General features: G+C 41.2%; 1 protein-coding gene across 8 annotated transcripts in view; it reads left to right on the forward strand.

The window, feature by feature from the left end:
- The window catches only part of LOC124719913 (zinc finger protein 708-like), a 120,125-nt gene that overhangs the window by 51,729 nt on the left and 43,892 nt on the right, over window positions 1–24,504 (forward strand). For all 8 annotated transcript variants that reach the window (XM_047245103.1, XM_047245099.1, XM_047245104.1 and 5 more), the window contains one exon: window positions 10,184–10,276. In XM_047245103.1, coding sequence (XP_047101059.1) covers window positions 10,184–10,276 — 93 coding nt within the window. The remainder of the gene's footprint in view (window positions 1–10,183; window positions 10,277–24,504) is intronic.

Genomic DNA, 24,504 nt, shown 5'->3' on the forward strand with positions numbered 1-24,504 from the left:
GCGGATCTAGTCTGCCTCAACACTGGAGTCCCCACATTTTTGTCTGCCTCCACGACAAATTTATCTCATTTGGACCTTGCGGTCGGTACTGTTCCGCTAGCTCGGCGCTTCGAATGGTTCGCCCTTGATGATACCCACTCGAGTGACCACTTTCCATGTGTTCTTAGACTGCAGCCTCAACTGCCATATATGCGCTCGCGACGCTGGAAGTTTGCCCAAGCCGATTGGACACTTTTTTCGTCTCTAGCGACATTCGATGACCGTCGCTTTCCCAGCGTCGACGATGAGGTCACACATTTTACCGACGTTATTCTCACAGCTGCGGAACGTTCAATACCACGCACTTCCGAATTGCCCCGGCGCCCCCCAGTTCCTTGGTGGAACGAGGCATGCCGTGACGCAATACGTGAGCGGCGACGTGCTCTTCGCATTTTCCGTCACCATCCAACTTTGGCCAACTGTATCCGATATAAGCAGCTCCGTGCGCGATGCCGTCGCGTCATCCGCGATAGCAAGAAGGCGAGCTGGAAATTCTTTATTAGCTCATTTAACACCTTCACTCCCTCCTCGGAAGTTTGGAGTCGGCTTCGACGGTTCTCAGGCGCGCCTAGTTTCTCGCCGGTCTCTGGGCTCACTGTCGCGCATGATACCTTAGTGGACCCCGTCGCAATTTCCAACTCATTGGGTCAGCACTTTGCTGAGATTTCGAGCTCTTCAAATTACCCGCCAGCGTTTCTCCTGAAGAAACGTGCAGCGGAAGTGCGACATCTTGCTTTCTCCTCTCAAAATCACGAAAGCTACAATACTGTTTTCTCCATGCGGGAACTCCAACATGCCCTCTCTTCTTCTCGCTCCTCCGCCCCAGGACCGGATGGTATCCATGTCCAAATGTTGCTGCATTTATCAACCCATAGTCTGCGTTACCTCCTTTGCCTTTATAATAGAATTTGGACCGACAGTACCTTTCCCAGGCAATGGCGGGAAGCTATTGTCGTTCCCGTTCCGAAACCTGGAAAGGACAAACATCTCCCCTCTAGCTATCGCCCCATTTCTCTCACGAGTAGTGTCTGTAAGGTTTTGGAGCGTATGGTGAATTACCGTTTAGCTTGGTGGCTGGAATCCCGCAGTCTTTTAACACCAGCCCAATGCGGATTCCGAAAGCATCGTTCTGCTGTTGACCATCTTGTTGCTCTCTCCACGTATATCATGAACAATTTTCTCCGGAAACGCCAAACGGTAGCAATATTTTTTGATCTGGAGAGAGCATACGATACCTGTTGGAGGACAGGCATCCTCCGCACACTGTTCTCTTGGGGCTTTCGAGGCCGGCTGCCCCTTTTTCTTTGCGAATTTATGGCAGAGCGCACATTTAGGGTGCGGGTGAACACTACTCTCTCCCGTACTTTCTCCCAAGAAAACGGGGTACCCCAGGGCTCCGTGCTGAGTGTTGTACTGTTCGCCGTCGCCATTAATCCAATTATAGATTGTCTCCTTCCTGATGTCTCGGGCTCCCTCTTTGTGGACGATTTTGCGATCTACTACAGCTCTCAACGGACCAGCCTTCTTGAAAGACGTCTTCAAGGATGTCTCGATCGCCTCCACTCGTGGAGCATCGAAACCGGCTTCCGTTTCTCACCTAGTAAGACCGTTTGTGTTAATTTTTGGCGACGTAAGGAGTTTCTTCCGCCCTCCTTACATCTAGGTCCTGTCAACCTTCCGTTTTCCGACGTCGCTAAATTCTTGGGTCTTATGTTTGACAGAAAACTGTGCTGGTCCTCCCACGTTTCCTATCTTTCGGCTCGCTGTCTGCGTTCCCTTAACACCCTTTGTGTCCTGAATGGTACCTCCTGGGGAGCGGACCGAGTGGTCCTTCTCCGCCTCTATCGCGCCTTAGTGCGCTCGAAATTGGATTATGGAAGCATAGTCTACTCCTCTGCTCGGCCGTCTATTCTTCGGCGTCTCGACTCTATCCACCACCGTGGATTACGTTTAGTGTCTGGAGCTTTTTACACCAGCCCTGTGGAAAGCCTTTATGCTGCGACTGCTGAACCTCCGCTGTCCAATCGGCGGGCAGTCCTTCTGAGTCGTTATGCTAGCCATCTGTCTTCCATGCCTGCTAATCCAGCCCATGACCTTTTTTTCGACGCCTCCTTTGATGTAGGGTATGCAGGCCGCTCCTCCTCCCTACTACCCCCGGGAGTCCGCTTCCGTCAACTGCTCCATTCTCTTTCCTTCCGCTTTCCTAAAACCACCTTGACAACCTGGGGTACAGCACCGCCTTGGCTCCGTCCCCGGATCGACTTGCTCCGAGACCTATGTCAATTTCCCAAGGATGGTACCCCTCCACTTGTTTATCGTCGGGCATTTGCTGCTCTATGTGCACAAATGACGGACGTCACATTTATTTACACCGATGGCTCGAAAACATCGTTAGGTGTAGGGAGTGCCTATATTGTTGGCGACACCCGAAATCACTTCCGGCTTCCTGACCAGTGTTCAGTTTATACTGCGGAGCTTTACGCTGTTCTCCAGGCTGTCCACTACATCCGCTGCCATCAGCGGATACAGTACGTAATCTGCTCAGATTCTCTCAGCTCTCTCCTAAGTCTCCAAGCTCTTTACCCTGTGAACCCTCTGGTCCACCGGATTCAGGACTCTGCGCCTGCTCCACCTGGGGGGTGTCTCGGTGGCGTTCGTCTGGCTCCCGGGACACGCTGGTATCTGTGGGAATGAGGCGGCCGATATAGCGGCCAAGGCTGCAGTCTCTCTTCCTCGGCCAGCTATTCAGTCACTTCCCATTACCGATCTACGGAGCGGTTTATGTCGCCAAGTTGCTCATTTATGGCATGCGCATTGGTCAACACTTCCTCATAATAAATTGCGGGAAGTGAAAGCCCTTCCTTGCGCTTGGACCTCTTTCTCCCGAACGCGTCGTCGGGAGGAGGTAATTTTAGCTAGACTCCGGATAGGGCACTGTCTTTTTATCCATCGACATCTTTTAAGTGGCGATCCTCCCTCACTCTGTCCCCACTGCTCTCAGCTGTGGACGGTCAGACACCTTTTAATTGAGTGCCCCTATTTTAATCCATTACGCTCCCATCTACAGCTATCGCCTGATCTATCGTCGATTGTAGCAGATGACACGCGCTCAGCCGACCGCGTTCTCCAGTTTATTAGTGACAGTGAAATGACGTCAGTCATTTGAAGCTTTTTTTGGGGACAACCAACCCCTTTCTATAGTGGATTTTTTAAGCATTCCTTCTGCCTTTAGTTTCTCAAATTTTATGACTTTGTTCCCATTGCTGCTGGTTTTAAATTTCGTTTTTTCCTGTTTCCTACGTCACGGGCTGGGCGCTAATGACCATAGAAGTTTTGCGCCCTAAAACCACAAAAAAAAAAAAACAGCTTTGTTTTGACCCATCATGAGGTCCAAAAGACATGGACCCTCCTGAGGCCCGCTGCCACCAATTTTTCTCCATCCTTGGTACATCCTGGAGTTCAGCAGTAGTCTATACTGTTTGCTTAATGGTTGCTGATCACATAGGCTTTGCTTACACTGTCATGGGTCCTACTGAATTGTCTTCCCTGCTGGAAGCTGTAGAGTTTGTAGCCATCTCTCATGCTCTTGAGTATATGCTTTCCTCCACTGGTGGGTCCTTCATCTGCAGCAACCCCTTGACCAGTTTTAAAGCTTTCAAGCAGTATTACCCTCAGCATACCTTGGTCATTGCTAACCAGTATTCCCAGTATGCCCTTCAGCACTGTGGATGCTCAGTGATGATTGTTTGGACTCTGGATCACATTGGGATCCCTAGGAACAAAGTTACTGATAGCTTGCCCAAACGGGCTACCGGTAAACTGGCTCTGGTAATCAGTATTCTGGAAACAGACATCTGATCAGTATCACACCGTCAAGTTTTAGGAACCTGAAATGTGGAATGAATCACTGTGACTTCAAACAACCTGTGATAAGGAGACTATGAATCTATGGAGGTCCTCCATGCAGGCCCCTCACAAGCATTCTACCATACTCTGCCAGCTCCACATGAGCTGTATCTGGTGGTCTCACAGTCATCTCCTCCAGTACCACACCACTGTCGTCATTCCGGTTCAACAGTGGTCTACATTTTGCTGTACTGTCCAACCTAGCCTCCCTGTGGCATGATCTTAATCTCCCTGACTTACTACCCCTGATGCCTCAGTGGCTGACTTAGTTTTATATAATAAATTCATGAGGAGGGCGTTTACCACTCTCTTCAAGGGAGGGCAACTTAACCTTATCGGCACATTCAGGGGTTGGCAGAACACTCTGTTGCCCCCTCTGCCCAGACCAGGCTGTGGCTGGCTAGACTTGGTTGACCAGCCCGGTTCTCACCCTACCTGCTCTTTTACTCTTCTTCCCCCCTCTCCCATTAATCTTTCGTCTCTGTACTTCTCTTGCCCTGTCTATGTTGCTAGTCTTTCCGAGGCAGTTTCTGAGTGGAGTACCTCTGGTAAGTGGTGGGGACTGGGGGATATATGTCCCCTCATTGCTTTCTGCTCTCTGGTGCTTCTGGCTGCTCCCTAAATGGGGCACCTTGGCCTGCCTTTCGTCCTCTGTCTCCTGTTTTTCTTTTTGTCCCTTATATCAGTTTCATAGACATCGGGTTTTTCTTCCTCTGGATTGTGTGTGGTAGGCTTTCTCTTACAACAGTCATGTAGACCTGCCTACCTGTTTGAGAAAGAAGGGATGTATCACCCAGTAGTTTGGTGCCTTTAATCGTTCAATCAGCCAACCACCTCTGTCCATCTGCCACCCCTCTCTGTCCATCTGTTTCTGCCACCCCTCTCTCTCTCTGTCTGTTTTTCTTCTGTTCCTTTCTCCACATCATCCTGCCCACCTCCATAGGAGGTTGCTGTTTCTTACCTTCTTAGTATTTTAGTCTAGATCTGATGGATCTGAGCATAATGTAAGTTTTCACACAAGCACTGTATTGTGCAGGAAGTGTAGTAAGAATGTCATGACACAAATATGGGGTATTAAAGCTAAATTTCCATGGATGGTGAACAATTGTAACCTATGATACCAGCAATTTTCAAAAATGTTTGTGGTCTTCCAGTTGACTCTAGTTAGCTGTGTTATTTGTAGGTTATTACCAATAGTATTTTAACAGCACTTGTAACAAGCATATCTTTACAAACCATTACCTTTGCATTAATTTTTTTTTAATGATTGTATGTAATGAATGCCTTAAGTACATATTTGGTGCCAACAGAGCAAGGAGGACTTCCTTCTACATCTACATAACTACTCTACAATTAACATTTAAGTGCTTGGCAGAGGGTTCATCGAACCACAATCATACTATCTCTCTACCATTCCACTCCCGAACAGCGCACAGGAAAAACAAACACCTAAACCTTTCTGTTCGAGCTCTGATTTCTCTTTTTATTTTGATGATCATTCCTCCCTATATAGGTTGGGCTCAACAAAATATTTTCGCATTCGGAAGAGAAAGTTGGTGACAGGAATTTCGTAAATAGAATGACTTCCATCCCAACTCACGTATCATATCTGCCACACTCTCTCCCCTATTATGTGATAATACAAAATGAGCTGCCCTTTTTTGCAGCCTTTCGATGTCCTCCGTCAATCCCACCTTGTAAGGATCCCACACCGTGCAGCAATAGTCTAACAGAGGACGAATGAGTGTAGTGCAAGCTGTCTCTTTAGTGGACTTGTAGCATCTTCTAAGTGCCCTGCCAATGAAATGCAACCTTTGGCTCGTCTTCCCCACAATCTTATCTATGTGGTCTTTCCAACAGAAGTTGTTCGTGATGTTGACACCCAGGTACTTAGTTGAATTGACAGCCTTGAGAATTGTACTGTTTATCGAGTAATCGAATTCCAACGGATTTCTTTTGTAACTCATGTGGATCACCTCACACTTTTCGTTATTTAGCGTCAACTGCCAACTGCCACACCATACAGCAATCTTTCCTAAATCGCTTTACAACTGATACTGGTCTTCGGATGACCTTACTAGATGGTAAATTACAGCATCATCTGCGAACAAGCTAAGAGAACTGCTCAGATTGTCACCCAGGTCATTTATATAGATCAGGAACAGCAGAGGTCCCAGGACGCATCCCTGGGGAACACCTGATATCACTTCAGTTTTACTCGACGATTTGCCGTCTATTACTACGAACTGCGACCTTCCTGACACGAAATCACGATTCCAGTCGCACAACTGAGGTGATACCCCATAGGCCTGCAGCTTGATTAGAAGTCGCTTGTGAGGAACGGTGTCAAAAGCTTTCCGGAAATCCAGAAGTACGGAATCAACCTGAGATCCCCTGTCAATAGCGGCCATTACTTCGTGCGAATAAAGAGCTAGCTACGTTGCAGAAGAACGATGTTTTCTGAAACCATGCTGATCACGTATCAATAGATTGTTCCCTTCGAGGTGATTCATAATGTTTGAATACAGTATATGCTCCAAAACCCTACTGCAAACCGACGTCAATGATGTAGGTCTGTAGTTCGATGGATTACTCCTACTACCCTTCTTAAACACTGGTGTGACCTGTGCAGTTTTCCAATCTGTAGGTACAGAACTATCAGTGAGCGAGCGGTTGTATATGATTGCTAAGTAGGGAGCTATTGTATCAGCGTAATCTGAAAGGAACCCAATCGGTATACAATCTGGACCTGAAGACTTGCCCGAATCAAGCGATTTGAGTTGATTCGCAACCCCTAAGGTATCTACTTATAAGAAACTCATGCTAGCAGCTGTTTGTGTTTCAAATTCTGGAATATTCCATTCGCCTTCCCTGGTGAAGGAATTTCGGAAAACTGTGTTCATTAACTCCGCTTTAGCGGCACAGTCGTCAGTAACAGTACCATCGGCACTGCGCAGCGAAGGTATTGACTGCGTCTTGCCACTTGTGTACTTTACATACGACCAGAATTTCTTCGGATTTTCTACCAAATTTCGAGACAATGTTTCGTTGTGGAACCTATTAAAGGCATCTCACATTGAAGTCAGTGCCAAATTTCGCGCGTCTGTAAATTTTAGCCAATCTTCGGGATTTCGCATTCTTCTGAACTTCGCATGCTTTCTCTGTTGCCTCTGCAACAGCATTCAGACCTGTTTTGTGTACCATGGGGGATCAGTTCCATCTCTTACCAATTTATGAGGTATGAATCTCTGTTGCTGTTGCTACTATATTTTTGAATTTGAGCCACATCTCGTCTACATTTGCGTAGTCAGTTCGGAAGGAATGGAGATTGTCTCTTAGGAAGGCTTCTAGTGACACTTTATCCGCTTTTTTAAATAAAATTATTTTGCGTTTGTTTCTGGTGGATTTGGAAGAAACGGTATTGAGCCTAGCTACAACGACCTTGTGATCACTAATCCCTGTATCAGTCATGATGCTCTCTATTAGCTCTGAATTGTTTGTGGCTAAGAGGCCAAGTGTGTTTTCGCAACCATTTACAATTCGCGTGGGTTCGTGGACTAACTGCTCAAAATAATTTTCAGAGAAAGCATTTAGGACAATCTCAGAAGATGTTTTCTGCCTACCACTGGTTTTGAACAAGTATTTTTGCCAACATATCAAGGGAAGGTTGAAGTCCCCACCAACTATAGCCATATGAGTGGGGTAGTTATTTGTCACGAGACTCAAATTTTCTCTGAACTGTTCAGCAACTATATCATTGGAGTCTGGAGGTTGGTAGAAGGAGCCAATTATTAACTTAGTTCAGCTGTTAAGTATAACCTCCACCCATAGCAATTCACATGGAGTGTCTACTTCGACTTCACTACAAGATAAACCACTACTGACAGACACAAACACTCCACCACCAATTCTGCCTAATCGTATCTTTCCTGAACACCGTCTGAGACTTCGTAAAAATTTCTGCCGAACTTATTTCAGCCTTTAGCCAGCTTTCTGCACCTATAAAGATTTCAGCTTCTGTGCTTTCTATTAGCGCTTGTAGCTCAGGGACTTTCCCAGCACAACAACAACAATTTACAACTACGATTCTGACTGTTCCTTGATCCAAGCATGTCCTGTATTTGCCATGCACCCTTTGAGATTGCAGCCCACCCCGTACTTTCCCCGAGGCCTTCTAACCTAAAAAACCGCCCAGCCACACAGCCTCCACTACTGGTGTAGCTGTCAGCTGAGTGTAGTGAACTCCTGACCTATTCAGCGGAACCCGAAACCCCACCACCCTATGGTGCAAGTCAAGGAATCTGCAGCCAACATGGTCACAAAACCGTCTGAGCCTCTGATTCAGACCCTCCACCCGGCTCTGCACCAAAGGTCCGCAGTCGGTTCTGTCAACGGTGCTGCAGATGGTGAGCTCTGCCTTCATCTCGTAAGCAAGACTGGCAGCCTTCACCAAATAGATAGCCGCTGGAATCCAGAGAGAATTTCCGCAGATCCAAAGCGACACACGTCATTAGTGCCAACATGTGCCACCACCTGCAGCTGGCTGCACCCTGTGCTCTTCATGGCGTCCGGAAGGACCCTTTCCACATCAGGAATGACTCCATCCGGAATGCACACGGAGTGCACACTGGATTTCTTCCCCTCCTTAGCCGCCATATCCCTAAGGGGCCCCATTACGCGCCTAACATTGGAGCTCCCAACTACCAATAAACTCACCCTCTGCGATTGCCTGGACCTTGAAGGCCGAGAATCATCCTCTGAAACAGGGCAGGCAGCTGCATCTGGCTCAGCCAGAGCCAGTGCCTGAAACCTGTTTGTCAGACGCACCGGGGAGGCTTTCTGATCAGCCTCCGGGGACATCTTTCGCTGCCTGCCACGCCTTGGAACAACCTCCCAATCAACCACAGGCGAGGGCTCAGTCCCACTGCAGGCAGCAACCGGGGCAACCACAGCGGCAGACCGATCTGGGGACAGACGGGACGAGGTTGACATCCCCGTGATACCTAAGTCCGGCTCCCCACAAGGGTGCCCATTGGCAACAGCCTCAAGCTGCGCGACCGTAGTCAGCGCCGCTTGCAGCAGTGAGTGAAGGGATGCCAACTCAGCCCTCATCCGAACACAGCAATCACAGTCCCTGTCCATTCTAATTGATGTTGAACAACAGTTACTGAAACACGAGTCTGTGCCTAGATAACACGCAAAGACACAACAAAGAAACACGCAAAGAATATATGAACTAACCTGTACAAATGCCTAACGACTGCGCTACAATTTGCCTGAATTTATGATTACAGTAACTAAAACTCGAAATAACACCTCCTACACGAAACTTACATGTAATATAAGTAAGAATCTACGAAGTAAATACTAAACCGCGATACTACAACTCTCAAATACTATAATACGCCCGAAATTTATGAATTAAACAATGCAAGTATCCAAAAACATGCAAAGAAATTAAGAATTAAACTATGTAACAAATAAGTAAGCTAAGAGTATACGACTTGCTGCTGGCAGCTGCTTATCCAACGGCGACAGGGAGAAGAAATTGTTAATCTTGTTACATGCCTCTGTGTCACAGTGCTATAACAGATGATGTGGAACTATGATATGTGATTGGTATTTTGTAGAGTTCCCAGTCATTATTCACTGTTGTATTTACATCATTACTGACATCCTGCTTTCGCTGTATGTAATTCTGTATGATTTTCATCCAGTACAAATGATATAAATTTTAATTGTTTCCTAAAGAGCAGGCACTGAAAATACATGGTGTAAATAGCATTAAATTTGGTAAATTTTGCTGATAATGTGTGGAATGCCATATTCATTTGATTAATGAACAAAAGTCCTCTTGTTTATGGGTTTACAGCTGGAAGATTATTTGCATCTATTTATTACCTGAGCTTAATTTAGAAATGTTGCTGCACTCATATATAAAGTTCGTATGTTGGAGTACGACCACCCGATAAAGCATCCCATAGTGCCTTTGAAATCAGAGTGGATTATGTGACAGGAATAGAAAGAGAAAGTATGCCAAATAAATACTACACAATGGCTGATAGCAAAATTAGAGACAATAGAACTGATTTGGATGCATTCTGACACTCACTCTTCCCAATCGATAAGAATCTCTGTAAAGTTGGATGATACTCATGAGAAAGGAATAGGTAGAGCTGTCATATACACACAGAAGTTAGCAAGCAGTTATAATTCACAGAATGTTTCCTTCTTTCAGTCCATTGAAGATCCATTGGGAATATCGTGGTCCACTGATTTTATCAAGGAGGATCCTGAATTAAATTTGGAAATGAGTGTAACTGAGAATATTGTAAGTATTTACATGTCTGATATATTGCCTGTAGTCAAGTAATAAGTCTTTTGTTAAGTTTGTAGAGTAAAAGATGCATTGCAGTGAAATTGGCAGATTGTCAGTTTTTTGGAACTTGTTGCTGTTCATAATTGTAGAGTATTCTTGTACTTCTGCACTTGACTTTCATTCCACCTGTTATGTGCTAACTCTTTTAAATAGAAATAGAAATGGAAGGGGATTGGTGACTGGTATAATCTTGTTTTATGTAGCCCTTGTTCGTATCAACTATATTGTATAATGGCTGTGTGCGATGGTCGCAAAATTCACATTTAGGTGAAGTGTAAGTTCTAATAGTGTAGGTCATTTGAGAAATATTCCTCCTTTCAATAACTTCTGATAAATGCAATTCAACAGATCATTGGCTGTTATCTTTTGTGTGAATATTATTCTTACATTTGACCTAAAAAAATTTTGGGTTATGAAAAAGAGAGATAAAATTCGTGTGTTGTAGATCAGCCCTGATACTTTGGCCACAACCTGTGTATATTGTGGCAGCTTCTGTGGTGCCTGTTGTATTAGTTATAAAATTTTCAGTAATAGAATAACTCTGTATATGGCTTTTGGTGAATGGTAGTACATAGATGAAGCCATGTATGACCTTGTCATTAGAGTCCTGGCAGATCTAAAGAAGAAAGATAAATTTTTTACATATGATTTATGACCTTAGTAAGGTAAAGAGATGCTCAAATTGATAAATATGTCACAGGAATGAAATTAGACAATGATTAGGGAACATTTAACATACAATTGCAGAAGGTTAGGTACTGGCTTGCTCTTGATCTCATTGTTCATAATCAAACTTGTTGCAGTTGCAAAGCATTCTTCAGGCACAAAATGTTGGCTTCTTCAACACAGAAATGTGTGGTGATGATACAAGCATACAGGTCAAGGAACCAAATGATCATGCTAGGGACAGCTCACATTATGTAAAGGAGTGTAGCTGATTCACAGGTAACAGGCCAAGACTTTGACTCATGTTATGCCATTTTAAACAAATTAAAGGGATGCATTGGCATCACAAGTAGACAGGACAGTAAGTGAAACAGTAGTACTGTTGTTCCACAAGTAGGGTTTTACAGAAATGAGAATGCCACACATAGTAGTCAGGGATGTGCAAATGAGGAGCTAGGCCAAAACAATGAACAGTACAGTGTCCTAGGGCATACCTGTAGTTGTCAAAGTGGCTGGATTGTAGTTGGTGACCACTTACCGTGAAAATACAAAAGGCCATACTGGCCTTCGTATGCAGTCAAAGAGATCACAGGTCAAACAAGATGTCTCCATGGCACCAGGGCCAGAGGTTCAGGGATAGTGTCCACTTCATGGAGTGCTGCTCCCATAGCAAGTGTGTAGAACAGTGTGTTTCTGGTTGTGTGGTCTGGAAAACCATGTCATGTGGTTGGCACTGAAATCACTGATGTGTACCTCCCCCCCCCACCCCACTTGTTGCTTTGAAAATATGTAACTTAGATTAAATAGTGGTAGACACCTGAGCAAATCTACAAATAGGATGTGTGACGATAACAGTGATCCTGAGAAGTACATGAAGTTGTGCAGTGAACATCTTAGCTCTGTCAGCTAGTGACATGCAGTGTTTGTGGTCTCAGGAGCATAAAATGCTAGGGCTTAATGATGCAGATAAATTGGGCTGACCATTTTGATACTGGCACATGGTCAGCAATATTCTGTATTAATTGTGAAATTGTGAACTTTTTTAGGTAAATACATGAGAAGCTAGAGCAAGCTAGCAAGATAGCAAAGTAATACTTTGCTGGAGAAGCAATTAAGTGATAGGCTGCCACATCTGTCATTGGTAGGTTCAAACAGTACATAGGTGTTATGGAGATGCTTCAGAAACTCAAATGAGAACTTCCAGAAGGAAGGTAATGTTCTTTGGAGGAACACTATGGAGATAATTTAGAGAATTGCCATTTGAACCCGATTGCTAAACAATTTCGTTGTTTCCAACATACATTGCACATAAGGACTATGATGATAAAATTTGAGAAATCGGGGCTGATATGGAGGCACATAGACAGTCTTTTTCCCTCATATTTGCGAGTGGAATGGGAATGAAAATGACCAGCAGGGTTATGGTGTACCCTTCCCAGTGCGCCATTAGCTGGATAGCGGAGTATCGATGTATGTGGAGATATTAGGTAAAATAAGTAGCTGACTAATGTAGTAGGAGCAACAGTGATATTTTACATAGTAGTAAATGTACATTTACATACAAAATAATCCATTAGCAGTTTCCATAATTAGCAGTGTCAGTAGATTAGCACTAGTCACAAACAGCTGGTTGTCAGTATACTTCAGAGGTAAATTTCCTGTGGGAGCTTCTTCCTTAAGATTTGCAGACTGGCTCACCCCACTTCCATCCACATCTTCATTTATGGAATGCAATGTGTAAATCAAGGAATGAACAAATGAATAACATTCACATCCCATCTCTAGCCAAAGCAGAGGTTACAGTGTTGAAAGCAAATTTAATTTTATGGAAAAATTTCTGAAACGTTCAATAAGACGCAACCCATCAAGGCAAATTATCATATTTTACTGAAAGAAACTATACCTGTATAAGCAATTCTTCAGGATGTTTAAAATCATCAGATTTCACAAAGCTGTAATATTGTAATAAATAAAGGTACAGAATTGGTGTCGGATTTTTACTTCTATATATGCTTGCAAATCCTTTATTTACAAAGGAACCATATGATCTTCCCATTGCTTACAATTCATGTGTGTGCACATGTGGTTTAAGGTGGTTTTCACAGCTGTGTTTAGGATCAGATTCATCATTTACTGATCACAAAAATCAAAATTCTTTTCAACACATTTAAGCAGCCATGTTATAGACTTGATCCATGCATTTGCAACCGTGTCAGTTTAGGAAACTCGCTGCTGTTGGCATGTAGTATCATAGTTCATCCAATGATGTTGGAAGAGGAGGCACATATGTGGAGCCTTTCACAAACTCCTGCCAGTAAAAGAGATCGAGAGATTGGTCGATCTATGTTTTTTTCTAATATTGTCAACTCTCTTCAGTTTGTTACAGAATTCCCTTCTCTTCAGATTCAGTTCAGTGCCAATCCCATAAGTTTGATAATAAATCATGATCACTACCTACAAACTTCCTGTCCCATGTTGCACAGCACATTACCCTTATTAATGTTGCAGCTACCAGTTCAGGTCATCCCTTGAAGACTCATTTTATAACATGTAATGTAATTAGAAACAACCTGCTACTGGAAGAAGTAGACATTACTGTACACACACTAAATGATACATACTGCGTACAATTCCTTGGTGTCTGCTTGGGTTTCAATTGAAATGGGGTCAAGAAAATGGTAAACTTCTCAGGTTGATCCCCTCAGCATTGCTCACCTTGAGGCAATTATGATAGCATCTCTTGGAGTTTTGACTTGTTTTTGGAAATATCTTCTGGGAAATCCAACTGCAAATAAATAAAATTTTTGTTACTTAATGTACAAGCCAATAGGTAGTTCCATAGTGACACGTAGGTGCAAGATCCCCTAGGTCAGTGAAGAGGTTTATGCGAGGTGTTCAGTTGTCAACATCACATCATTCGTACTATAAGCTTGTATAGGATAAATACTAATTTGTTTATAGCTGCCATGTCCTATAAGATTATACTATAGGGTAGTACTGAGTGAAAGCATGCTAGGAAGCATTTCTGCAAGTTGACACTCTGGAAGAACACTCATTAATTGCAAGGCAGAGAGATATGAGCTTTTTGGTTAACTAATTCTCATGCTGGTGCTTCCTTAATTTAATATCCATCCAAATGCCCAAGAACTTAACTCATAAATCCTCATCCAGTGCCTGTAATTGATATCTCCTTGTATCTGTAAGCCATTTGGACTTGTTTGGAGTTGCATCATGTGTGCTTATGTAAGTCTAAAGGTTGAATTTTTATTCTGTTGCCTGTAAACCAGTTGCAAGCATGATCCATTATTCTTCTGGCTGTTTTTAGTATGAGTGTGTTTGCTGATTATCAGTGTACTTATTGGCAAGCATTGCAGATTTTGAAGAAGGCATCTCCAATGGTTTTAGCACAACATATATGTAGGTCAGGATAAATCAAATGCTGAGCCCTGTGGGACATTGTATGTATTGTTTCCCCATTTTGTATTCAGTTTTCCTCCCAAGGCATCATTTATTACTACGACCCAGTTTTTGTTGCTAAGCTAAGATTCCGTTCTTGTAAGTGTAATTCTTTTAACACCATAACACTGTATTTCCTGACTAAAGGGAGATGAAGGTTGTAATGTGATGCCAATAAGGTTTCTCCACTTCTACTGCATATTTCAGTCATGCTGTAAAGTCAGCACAATATTTTAGTTATTAGATTGTTGCAATCTTAACAAGAAGAGTTCCTGCTTCTATCAGCAGATGATTCTTGTGACTGATTTGACCATTCATCTGATGAAACTGATGTCTGGTCAAGTATACACTTCCTGACTGAGTCTGATGTAACTAATTTCAATGGTCACCTCCCCCCTCCCCCCCCCCCCTAGTTTTTTCAGCTACTGTTAAGAAATTATTGTTTTCATGACCTGATATTATCTCAGTTTTTCCTAAATATTAGGCTGGTGCACAAGTTGATAATCAATTGTCATTTTTTATTTGTAGTTCACTGTTGCTCTTTGAGTCTACATATTGTCATTTTGTCATTTGAATATAGTAAGTGGAACTGTGGCCACTAGATATTGGAGTGCCAAGTGGAGAAAGAGGAGCATTGTTGGGTTCTATATAGGTGTAAAAGCAATGGAGGCAGCCAGAAACATTTGCATCCTGTTTGTATTTAATACCATTGGACAGAGCTAGTCAAGAAAATTGTTTTTTCATTCTAGGGAGAATTTTTTTGCCATTAGTGACTTACCTTCAAGGTTTGATGGAGATCGTTTAAATGCATTAATTCACAATGACCCATGTCACTGTACTTGAGAACTGGCAAATTCGATGAACTGTGGTCATTTCATGACCTTCTGATATTTGTGTGCAGTGGATAAGGCTCAAAAATAGGGTGTGTGGATACCACATGCACTTAACCAAAATCACAAAAATGGAGGCCATATGCACATTCTTGCTTGCCTTTAATCAGTTGTATGTGAACAACACTAATCATTCCTGCCCTGTATCATTATGCTGATCTGAAATGGTAGCTTTGTGCTAAAATAAGGAAAAGAAAGGAATGGTTGAGCCCAAACAAAGCATCAACAAAAAGCATCCACAAAAGATAATGCACATTCTGTGTGGTTTACTATGAATTGCATCCTTGAGATGTAACCACTGATTACTACTGACATTTACTGTCAACAGCTGAGACTGGTTGCAGATGCTGTACATGAACAATGACCAGGAAGACAGTACTCAAGGAAAATGCCTGCCCACAATCTGCTAGACTGACAAAAAACTGTACACAGGAGTTAGGGGTTGGTCATTGCACACCCACCTTATTCAACTGATATTGCACCCTCAGATTTTCTCCTTTTCTGCTCTCAATCAAACAGCCTTAAAGGAACTTCCTTTCCAGATGAAAATGCGCTCAGTGCCTTGCTTAATGAGTTCTTCGCCTTAAAACCAGGTGACTTCTACAGTTACAGAATGAAAGTCATCTCAGCATTCAGAGACTGTTGTAAATAGTGAAGGAGAATATTTTGTTGATTATTTAAGTTTCTCTTATTTGTATCTGTTATAAATTAAAATTACAGAAAGTGCCATGAACAGTATACCAACCAAATAATTGCTGCAAAAGGGTACATATGCCTTATCTTTTTTCATTTTACTGGTAAACTGTGTTTCCTTTCATCTCTGTCTAACCAGTATGTATAATGTTTAAAATAATACTTGGTCTGTTAAGCCCAGTGTCTCAATAGAGATGTTAGTATTATACATATCTTTTGCAACACAGTTAACTCGATGTGTGCTAAGTCTTCAATGATGAATCATATTGTCTTTAGTTGTCAAGTTTATAAAGAATTTAATATTTTCTCAAAATAATTCTGATCCCCCAGTAAGGTTATGGCTGAGTAAATGACAGAAGATTTTTAATTTCTTGTCACAAAATGATGTGCTCTGTTGAGAGGTTAATGTAACATATGCACGGTGGTTTCTCAGGACATTTGAGTAGTGGTGTCAGGGTCAGCTGTGTTGTGACAGTTATCCAACATCAAAGCTAATTACTCTTGTTCTGCGGTATTAGTTTAAATAATTTTAATGAACAACCCAAAGGGTTCATTGAAATATTATCAAAAAATGAGCATAGCTTCTAATACTAATTACATATGAAAAAATTCAATGAAGAATTGACAGAATCTGTAAATTAGTTATTAAATTTGTTTACTTCAGTGTAGAAATGACTGAAGCACTAAATATCCACCAATTGATGTTGGATGTTGTAAATAATTTGAATTTGTTGTATAATCAGTAGGCCTGGTAATTGCAGTGGATAAAGATACAATTATTTCTTAATGGAGTACAACAGTATACTTACTCATTAATGGTCAGTTGAATCAAAAGTAGAATTCAGCTGAGGAAAGAGTAATTCCAAGTTTCCTCTTGGACAATCACACACATGAAAAATGAGTTTCATTAATTGTTATAGTAACATTTCCTTTTCTAAATGATTGATGTGTTCACACAGTTGGCTGTGTGGAATTAAAGGTAGCTCCTCAAAGAATTTTTTAAAATTATATTTAAATCAGAAATTGTTTGAATTGCACCCTTCCTTTAAAATAAAAATACATACGGAATGGGTTACATTAGGCATGCAGTAATTGTATCTAAAACTTGTAATCTTGAAGATGAAAGTCAAAAACTAATTGCATTTTGGACACCATAGATTCTATACATGGCTCGCACAAATAGCGTCATTCATAGTGCAATTTTGGATACTCTAAGAAACTAAAACTATACATAAATCATATGATTTAAACACACAAGTCTTTCAGTTTTTCATTATATTACATTTTCTTCTTAAAAGATTCATGTTGCAACTCAGTCGTATTTCCCAATTCTAAACACATAAGAAATATCGGTTGCTTTTTAAATAATCATTCGTTGATTTATTTATGTTCAGATTTGTTCAGTTCTAACAAAAAGTGCTGTCACTTTTGTATTGTGTGAAAAAATTTTAGCCTGTGGAATGGGTTTCAAAAACATTTCCATAGCCAGAGATGCCATAGATATTGTTTTATACCTCTTTTATTTAAAATTTCTACAGTGACAAACAATCCAGGATTTATCAGATCAACATGCAGATCTTTGCAAGCATCTGTTGCAATTGTCTTCATCTGCAGCATTTGATCCCCACAAGAACCACTTTCCACCGGAATACCCGGCATCCTTAGATATGAGAAGTAGTTTGGTTTTTTCAACCTTCAGGGTTGTTGGGTCAACAGTATTATGATAGTGTAAGGTAAAAAATAATAATAGTTTTGAATATGAGCAAAAAGTTTGACCTGAATGTAATTTATGCTCACGCAGTTGTCCAGAAACCATCTTCCAGTACCATAAAACGTAGTTTTTCCTTGAATCTGAGTTTGTGCACATTCATAAAAATCAGCCAGCATGCCATTTTCTTTGTTTCATCTGGTTCCACACTCCTCTCCTCATTGTACCACCAATAGCATCTGTCACAACTTCACCATTACATGCAGTAAAGAATAGCAGTCCATTTCCACTTAAAATACTTTCAATCACAAACTGGATATCGTGTACTTGTTTTCAAATAGGTAGGTACAGCCATCTCAAAAAATTATCAAATTTTTTGGAGACATGAGATCATCTTTACATCAGCTATTATTTATGTGACAACACAGCAACAGAAACTGTTTCATGTGTTAGATCTCATTGGTGATGGTGGCATGATTAAATATTCCTGCAGCATTCAGGCGCAACCTGTGAAGACTGTACTTGTGCATGTGATGAATGAGCACTTCAACTTTTGTCTTCATTAATCAAAGAAACATTATCTACAAAGTCTGTCTGTAGATTTCCAGATTTGAGAGATCGATTTTGCACATATCCCTAATTCAGCAGATTGTGAGTTTTTCATGAAGCAGTGAAATGTTAAATATAAAATTTATCAATTTCTGATACAACATCAGTGATGGTACCATTAACTTCTTTATATTTTTGTTGCCTGTCAACATCAATCAATTTTTCCATTTTACTTCTTTGTCAGTGAACTTCATTATTTAATGTGAAGTGAAGTTTAGGAGTTACAGCTTTTACACTTTTTACACGAGTTCATAGTATACATGAATTAACAGTAAACCACATGTCCCAGTAACTCCTTACCTCAAGAAAAAACGCTCTTGCCAGTGCATTCACCAGATAGTTGGCATGACACCTACATACATACATACATACATCGAGGTGTATTCAAAACCAACAAAATGTGTAATGAATGAAAGTATTTTTTATTTGCCCCATTTCTTTGTCTGCATAACATTGTTTATAAGCTCCCTGAGGTGAAAATACTATGTAGTGTTTTTGCAGCACTTTGTGCATCTTAGTCTTCGGATCTTTAAATAATTAAGTATGCCATCCGTCAGGTGCTTGACAGATTGTCATCTCTGTTGTAAAAAATTCAGCTGTTAGCTTCTCTCCTTCTTAAACCTTGTTATTCAGTTTGTGTTGTTTATGTTTCCTTAAACATTATGGAAGTTGTTGCACTTTAACAATTAATTTGTTTGTTACCGCATATTTCCATGTTGCGCTCGTGGATGTAACTATCTTTTTACTGATTTTCGTGAAGTTTATGCGGATTAGTATGAACCTAAATAGGGTTCTGATTGTTACACTCCAGTGACAAGAGTGGTTTTGCATTTACTTTCTTTGTACATACTCTTCACAACTCTTTCTTCCTCTTTTCCTTTATTTTAAAACTAGACATTTGCTAAGTTGCTCTCTTCCCTTTCTTCTGAAGTCTTGTAACATTTTCTTATATTTTTCTCTGAATTGAATCAGTTGTAATTGATTTGAATATAGTTTTGTAATATATATAGATATATATATATATCTCCCTCTCCCTCCCTCTCTCTCTCTCTCAAACTTACTATCCATTATCTTTAACAAAAAGCTAGTATTAATAATGTGTAACAATGCACCAGCCTTCATATACCGATGTATTACTCTGTAACTTATTCAGCAAATGAAACTTTTATTGTTTCATCCACAAAATAATTTCCCCATAAATTCTTTTCTTTACAGTACATTTGTTTAAAAAATTGTTTAGGTTGAATTTAACTAACAAAAAATGTAAACTTTGTTCCTGACCTACCTTCTGTGTAGTAAGAATCATTGACGTTAAATTCTTCTTTGGATATCACAACTTAATCAGTATTTTTAGTTGCAAATCTGGCCGCAAACATGATGAATTTAAACTTAAAATGCCTGTAACACTGTAGCCAAACTAAATGTATTTTGTAACATGGTGTATGCAGTTTAAATCAGCACACAGGAAGTGTCATAATGATCAGTAAGTTAGGTATGGTATGTTATGACAGTCTTCATATCATTGTAACCTCTACTTGTAACTTTCAAAAAATAGATGTGAGAAATTATTTATATTTTTCCTCCCCAGACAGGAAAATAGATACTACAGCTAAACCATGATGCAAAAAACAAAGATAAGGTTCAGAAAATTATATTTTACTCTTGTGCTTACATTTTGGAATGACTCAAAACTACAAATTGGTCAGACAAAATGGCTGGCCATGACTTAACTTCAGGAGGTGGAATAGCTAGTACTGACAATGCACGCACACAAAAGTACAAGCAACTTCCCTAGCTCAGGGAATGATTAGTTCCTTCATCTGGAAAGAGGAAGGTTAGGAAAGAAGGGCAGGTCACTGAGACCCAAAGAGTGTCACTCACAAGGAAACATCGTCAGTTGGGCCTTATATTTTAGAGAGAACAAAAGCACTCCATATTTTATGGAGTAAGACACACTTTTATCTTCAAAAAATTTCGTGCAACATTCAGGTGTGTCTTTTACTCAAAATGTAAAAATGTCCTTTATTTGATGTAAAATTCCTGCCAGGCTTAAAAAACAGGCCATATATTCAATGCTGTTGGGAACCTATCTATCTGGCAACACTGGATTCAACTGGCAGCAGCAGTGCACCGATGCGATGAACATGAGTTGTGGAGCTTCACAAGCTTGCTAACACTGTCCCTCCTGCCCTACCATCACAAACCCAGAACACTGTCTAGCCTATGATGTGTCACTGCAGTCTACAGTGCCAGTGAACTTGAACTGAAAGTCATTTGTATTATCGGTAACAGAAGAGTATTTTCTTTAGTAGTTTCCTAATGGAAAAAAGAGAGGTTTCATATGATGTGAGCTATAAATTGAAGGTAATAGCATATGCAGAACAATATGGAAACAGAGCAGCTGAGTGACATTTAGGTCCTCCTCCACCAGAAAGAGCCATTCGTGATTGGCTTGCTAGTAAGGAAGAACTGAAAATAATGAGGAAGACTCAATGTGCAAATTGAGGACTGAATGCAAAATGGCCAAAACTACACTGTTATCCAAAATTAAAGCAGCAAACAACACCCCTGTCCTGTGCTTAATTCATGATACAGTCCTACATACTGTCAACCAGATGTCTGTATGATCGTGTTCTGCATGGAAGATGGCATTCCGGTCAACTGAGAACTATGCCAATGATGTCAGGGCATGTATGAAATGAGGTAGTGTTTTTTGGGTAACCCCACATCCACAGTAACTGTGTACACAGCTACAGACAGTGCAGTATGACACAGAGAAAATGCCTACCAGACTCGGCAGTGGAGGGCCGTAGGAAGAAAGGAAGCAGGACAGTAAAAAGTTAATGTGGGCTGATGGATTTGTGTGAATTGTTCCAGTGTTTCTTGGATGGGGTGACAGCTCATAGAGACTGAAACTATATCCCAAAGTCCAGGGCAGGGCTGACCATGTGCGACTTCAGAAGAGAGCACCATTATTTTGCTGCAAGGTCACAACAGACTGCCTTAGAACTGCATGGCAACTGGCATATGAGCTTGCATCATCCACGGGACATGTTGTATCAAAGTAAACTGTGTGCATATGGCTTTGGCGGAGTGGCCTTCATTGTTGGAGACTGCTGTATGTCTAGCTCTGACACATCTTCACAGAAGTCAGCATCTAGAGTGAACAGACAGCTTGCTTATGACTCAGGGCAGGCTGCCCTGTCTTGCATTCTTTTTGCTGGACCCATGCTGCATTCCAGGATGTCACTCTGTGTGTCACAGTCATGTGGCATAGGCTGTGATAGTGGGACAAGAATCATGTAGTATACAAACTGCTGAGTACTTCGGCACTCCAGTTTGTTTCTTTAGGGTTTAAGGCATGTGTTATAAATAGTATTCTGGTGGCAAGTGATGAAAAGCTTCTGTCTTTCCACTAGCATGTTGCAGCATTGGCTGTTGCTATACTATGCACAGCTGGCTCTGCTTTGCAAAGCAAGTTGGCCATGTTTTGCTTCACAATGCATAACACTCTCACCCGTCTGCAGCTGGCTCTGTTTCAACTCTCTTCTGCTCTGGCGTATTCTTTTACCATTGATGGTCGATACACTACATTGACCTTTTAATTAAGACTGTCTCTCAGGTTGACCAAACTAAACTACCCATTACATCAGTGTTACTGGCGACCATTATTTCCAGCGTTATTTTCCCTCTTAAGAATCGTTCTAACAATTAGTTACCTGAACCTTTTCACTGAATCTTACACATTTCCATAGACCCCCTTGCCCTGAACCTTAACTGGAACACCATGGTACTAATTTCGTTACTGTGCTTCTTGCACAATCATTTCATACTCTCTACTCCTCACTTAAAAGCGAAAATAAATCAGTTATTCTTCATATTATATCACTGTGAATTCTGCTTCATTCTGCTGCTTTTATGATTCAATTATCCAATGAGGTGGAATCTGAACTATGGCTGGGTCTGAACTTGGTGGTGTTCTTTGTTTTTTATGTACCGGAACACCACCAGGCTCAGCAGAACGAGTGCTGCTGTGGTGGTTAGTATGACAATAGTCAGTGTTGTCTCTTTCCAGTGCTGATTTTCACAATATGAATTTACACGCTGCATAAGGTTTCCAGGGAGATTGGTCCCTCCTGCTGATTCAGAAGTGTTTTTATAGATAACATTAGTTCTGGCTCTAGAGTTTGATATAAGCTTCTCAGATTTGTGGCATGTGGCGCTTCCATGGGCTCCTTTGGCCAGTACAAATGTGGCTGGGAAATACTAAAGTGAGTTATCTCTGTGCAGCCACGGTGGACAGGCAGAAAGTAGGCCCCATTATGTTGAATACTGTTCCATTTAATAAGAAAGCATTCACCTTTCATTCTACCCTCCTTGATGTACCCCTCCATTTCTTGCAACAACTATCTGCTACTACCATGTTCTCAAAGCTAGGGTACAATCCATGTGCCTTGACCTGCTGCAAGTACGATTCTGGCTGGACCACTTTTTAATTGCATTTTCTTTCCTCCTTTGTCCCATTAGCAATTTCACTGCACAGGAATCCTGCCCCACTCATATTACCATACGTGGACAGACTATGATTCTCTCAGTGGCATTTTTGTAACTTTGCTTCCTCCATTTCTACATATCTTCCTTTGTCTTTTGCAGTTAATAAGTCGCTGAGTTTTTACTCTTACAAATTTCTTTAGTATTCCCCATGTGATGAGTTATGCACAAATTATGTAGCACTCATGATGTGCTTGTTTCCCTGCTGCTGTTACAGAAATGGAAATGGAAACTTTTCTTCCATCAGTTCTCACTGATGCTGCAGCTACTCCAAATTAAAGGGCAAGCCTTTGTGCTCAGGTTCTGAAACCAACCTCATCTTCAGTAACAGTTCCTTCTGTACTTTCCTTAGACCCTTTAAATACTGCCCTTCTTGCAACAAATTTACCCCTAGCTGAAACACTATCTTCTATGGACTGCAGCCGTTTTATTAACTACTTCCCTATTCAAGACCTCTACTTGGGTTTCTGGTTCCCTGATATTCTGAGTAATATGAATACTGCTGCTTTTCTACTTCAGCTATCTGCATTTCCATGCATCTTCTCAGTTTTATATATAAGTTCAAAATCTTATTCGCTTAGCCTTACTGTTCATCATGTCAACCTATTGGGAATGATTCTTTAACCCCAACAACCATTTTAATGCCACATGAGCTGTTATTACTCTAAATGTTTTACTGTACAGATAAAATTTGAAATACGTGAGTCCGCAAATAAGGTTAGCATCCCATTCTCCATTGTGGAATTATTTCATTCTTCAGAATTCAGTTCCCTTGAGCATAAGCTACTGAATGTTCTGCACATTCCACCTCTTCTGATGAGACACAGCCTGTTGCATGGTTATCATGCATCACATAATAAAGCAAATTCGCTATTAAAATCAGGAAACGGCACAATTGGACTCAATTTTAAAGCTTCTTTTAACTCCTCGAAAGCATGCTGGCACTGTTCTGACCATACAAACTTGGTACCCTTCTTTTAACAATTGTGTAACCTTCTGGCAATATCGGCATATCCTTTTATCAACCACTGGTAATAGTTCACAAGTCGATAATGATTGCAACTCTTTTACAGATTAAGGTACAGGAAATTCCCATACAGCTCTAATTAATCTTGGGTCTGTCTTAACTCCATCTTGTGGTATGTCCTCGGTATGCTATCTAACCTTAGGAATACTTCCCTTAACCACTGCATATGCTATTTGATATCACTTCCATAGACAATTATTTCACAAAGATACACAGAGCTTTGCCATTGTTTCAGACTTCTGGGTATTGCGTCCAACAATCTCTGAAATGTTACAGGTGCATTTTTAATGAGGATGGCATCCGTCTGATTAGGTAGTCGTCCCAGGGTGCCTGAAATTCTGTTTTGTCAGTCCTGCGGTGCAGGCTCTATCTGGTGATACTCACTCGTCAAATCCTTTGTTAAAAATATTAGCATAGCTCTAAATTATCCATAATTTCTGTGATGTTTGGGAAAGAGTAGGCATCCATTATGGTTTTCACATTTAGGTGTCTGTAATCATACCAAAACCTCTATTTTTTGCAGAACTATTCCTGCCCACTGTTGACATTACATTCTTCAATTATTCCATCTTTCAGCTGT

This window comes from Schistocerca piceifrons, chromosome 11 (genome assembly GCF_021461385.2).
Source record: "Schistocerca piceifrons isolate TAMUIC-IGC-003096 chromosome 11, iqSchPice1.1, whole genome shotgun sequence".
Lineage (NCBI taxonomy): Eukaryota > Metazoa > Arthropoda > Insecta > Orthoptera > Acrididae > Schistocerca > Schistocerca piceifrons.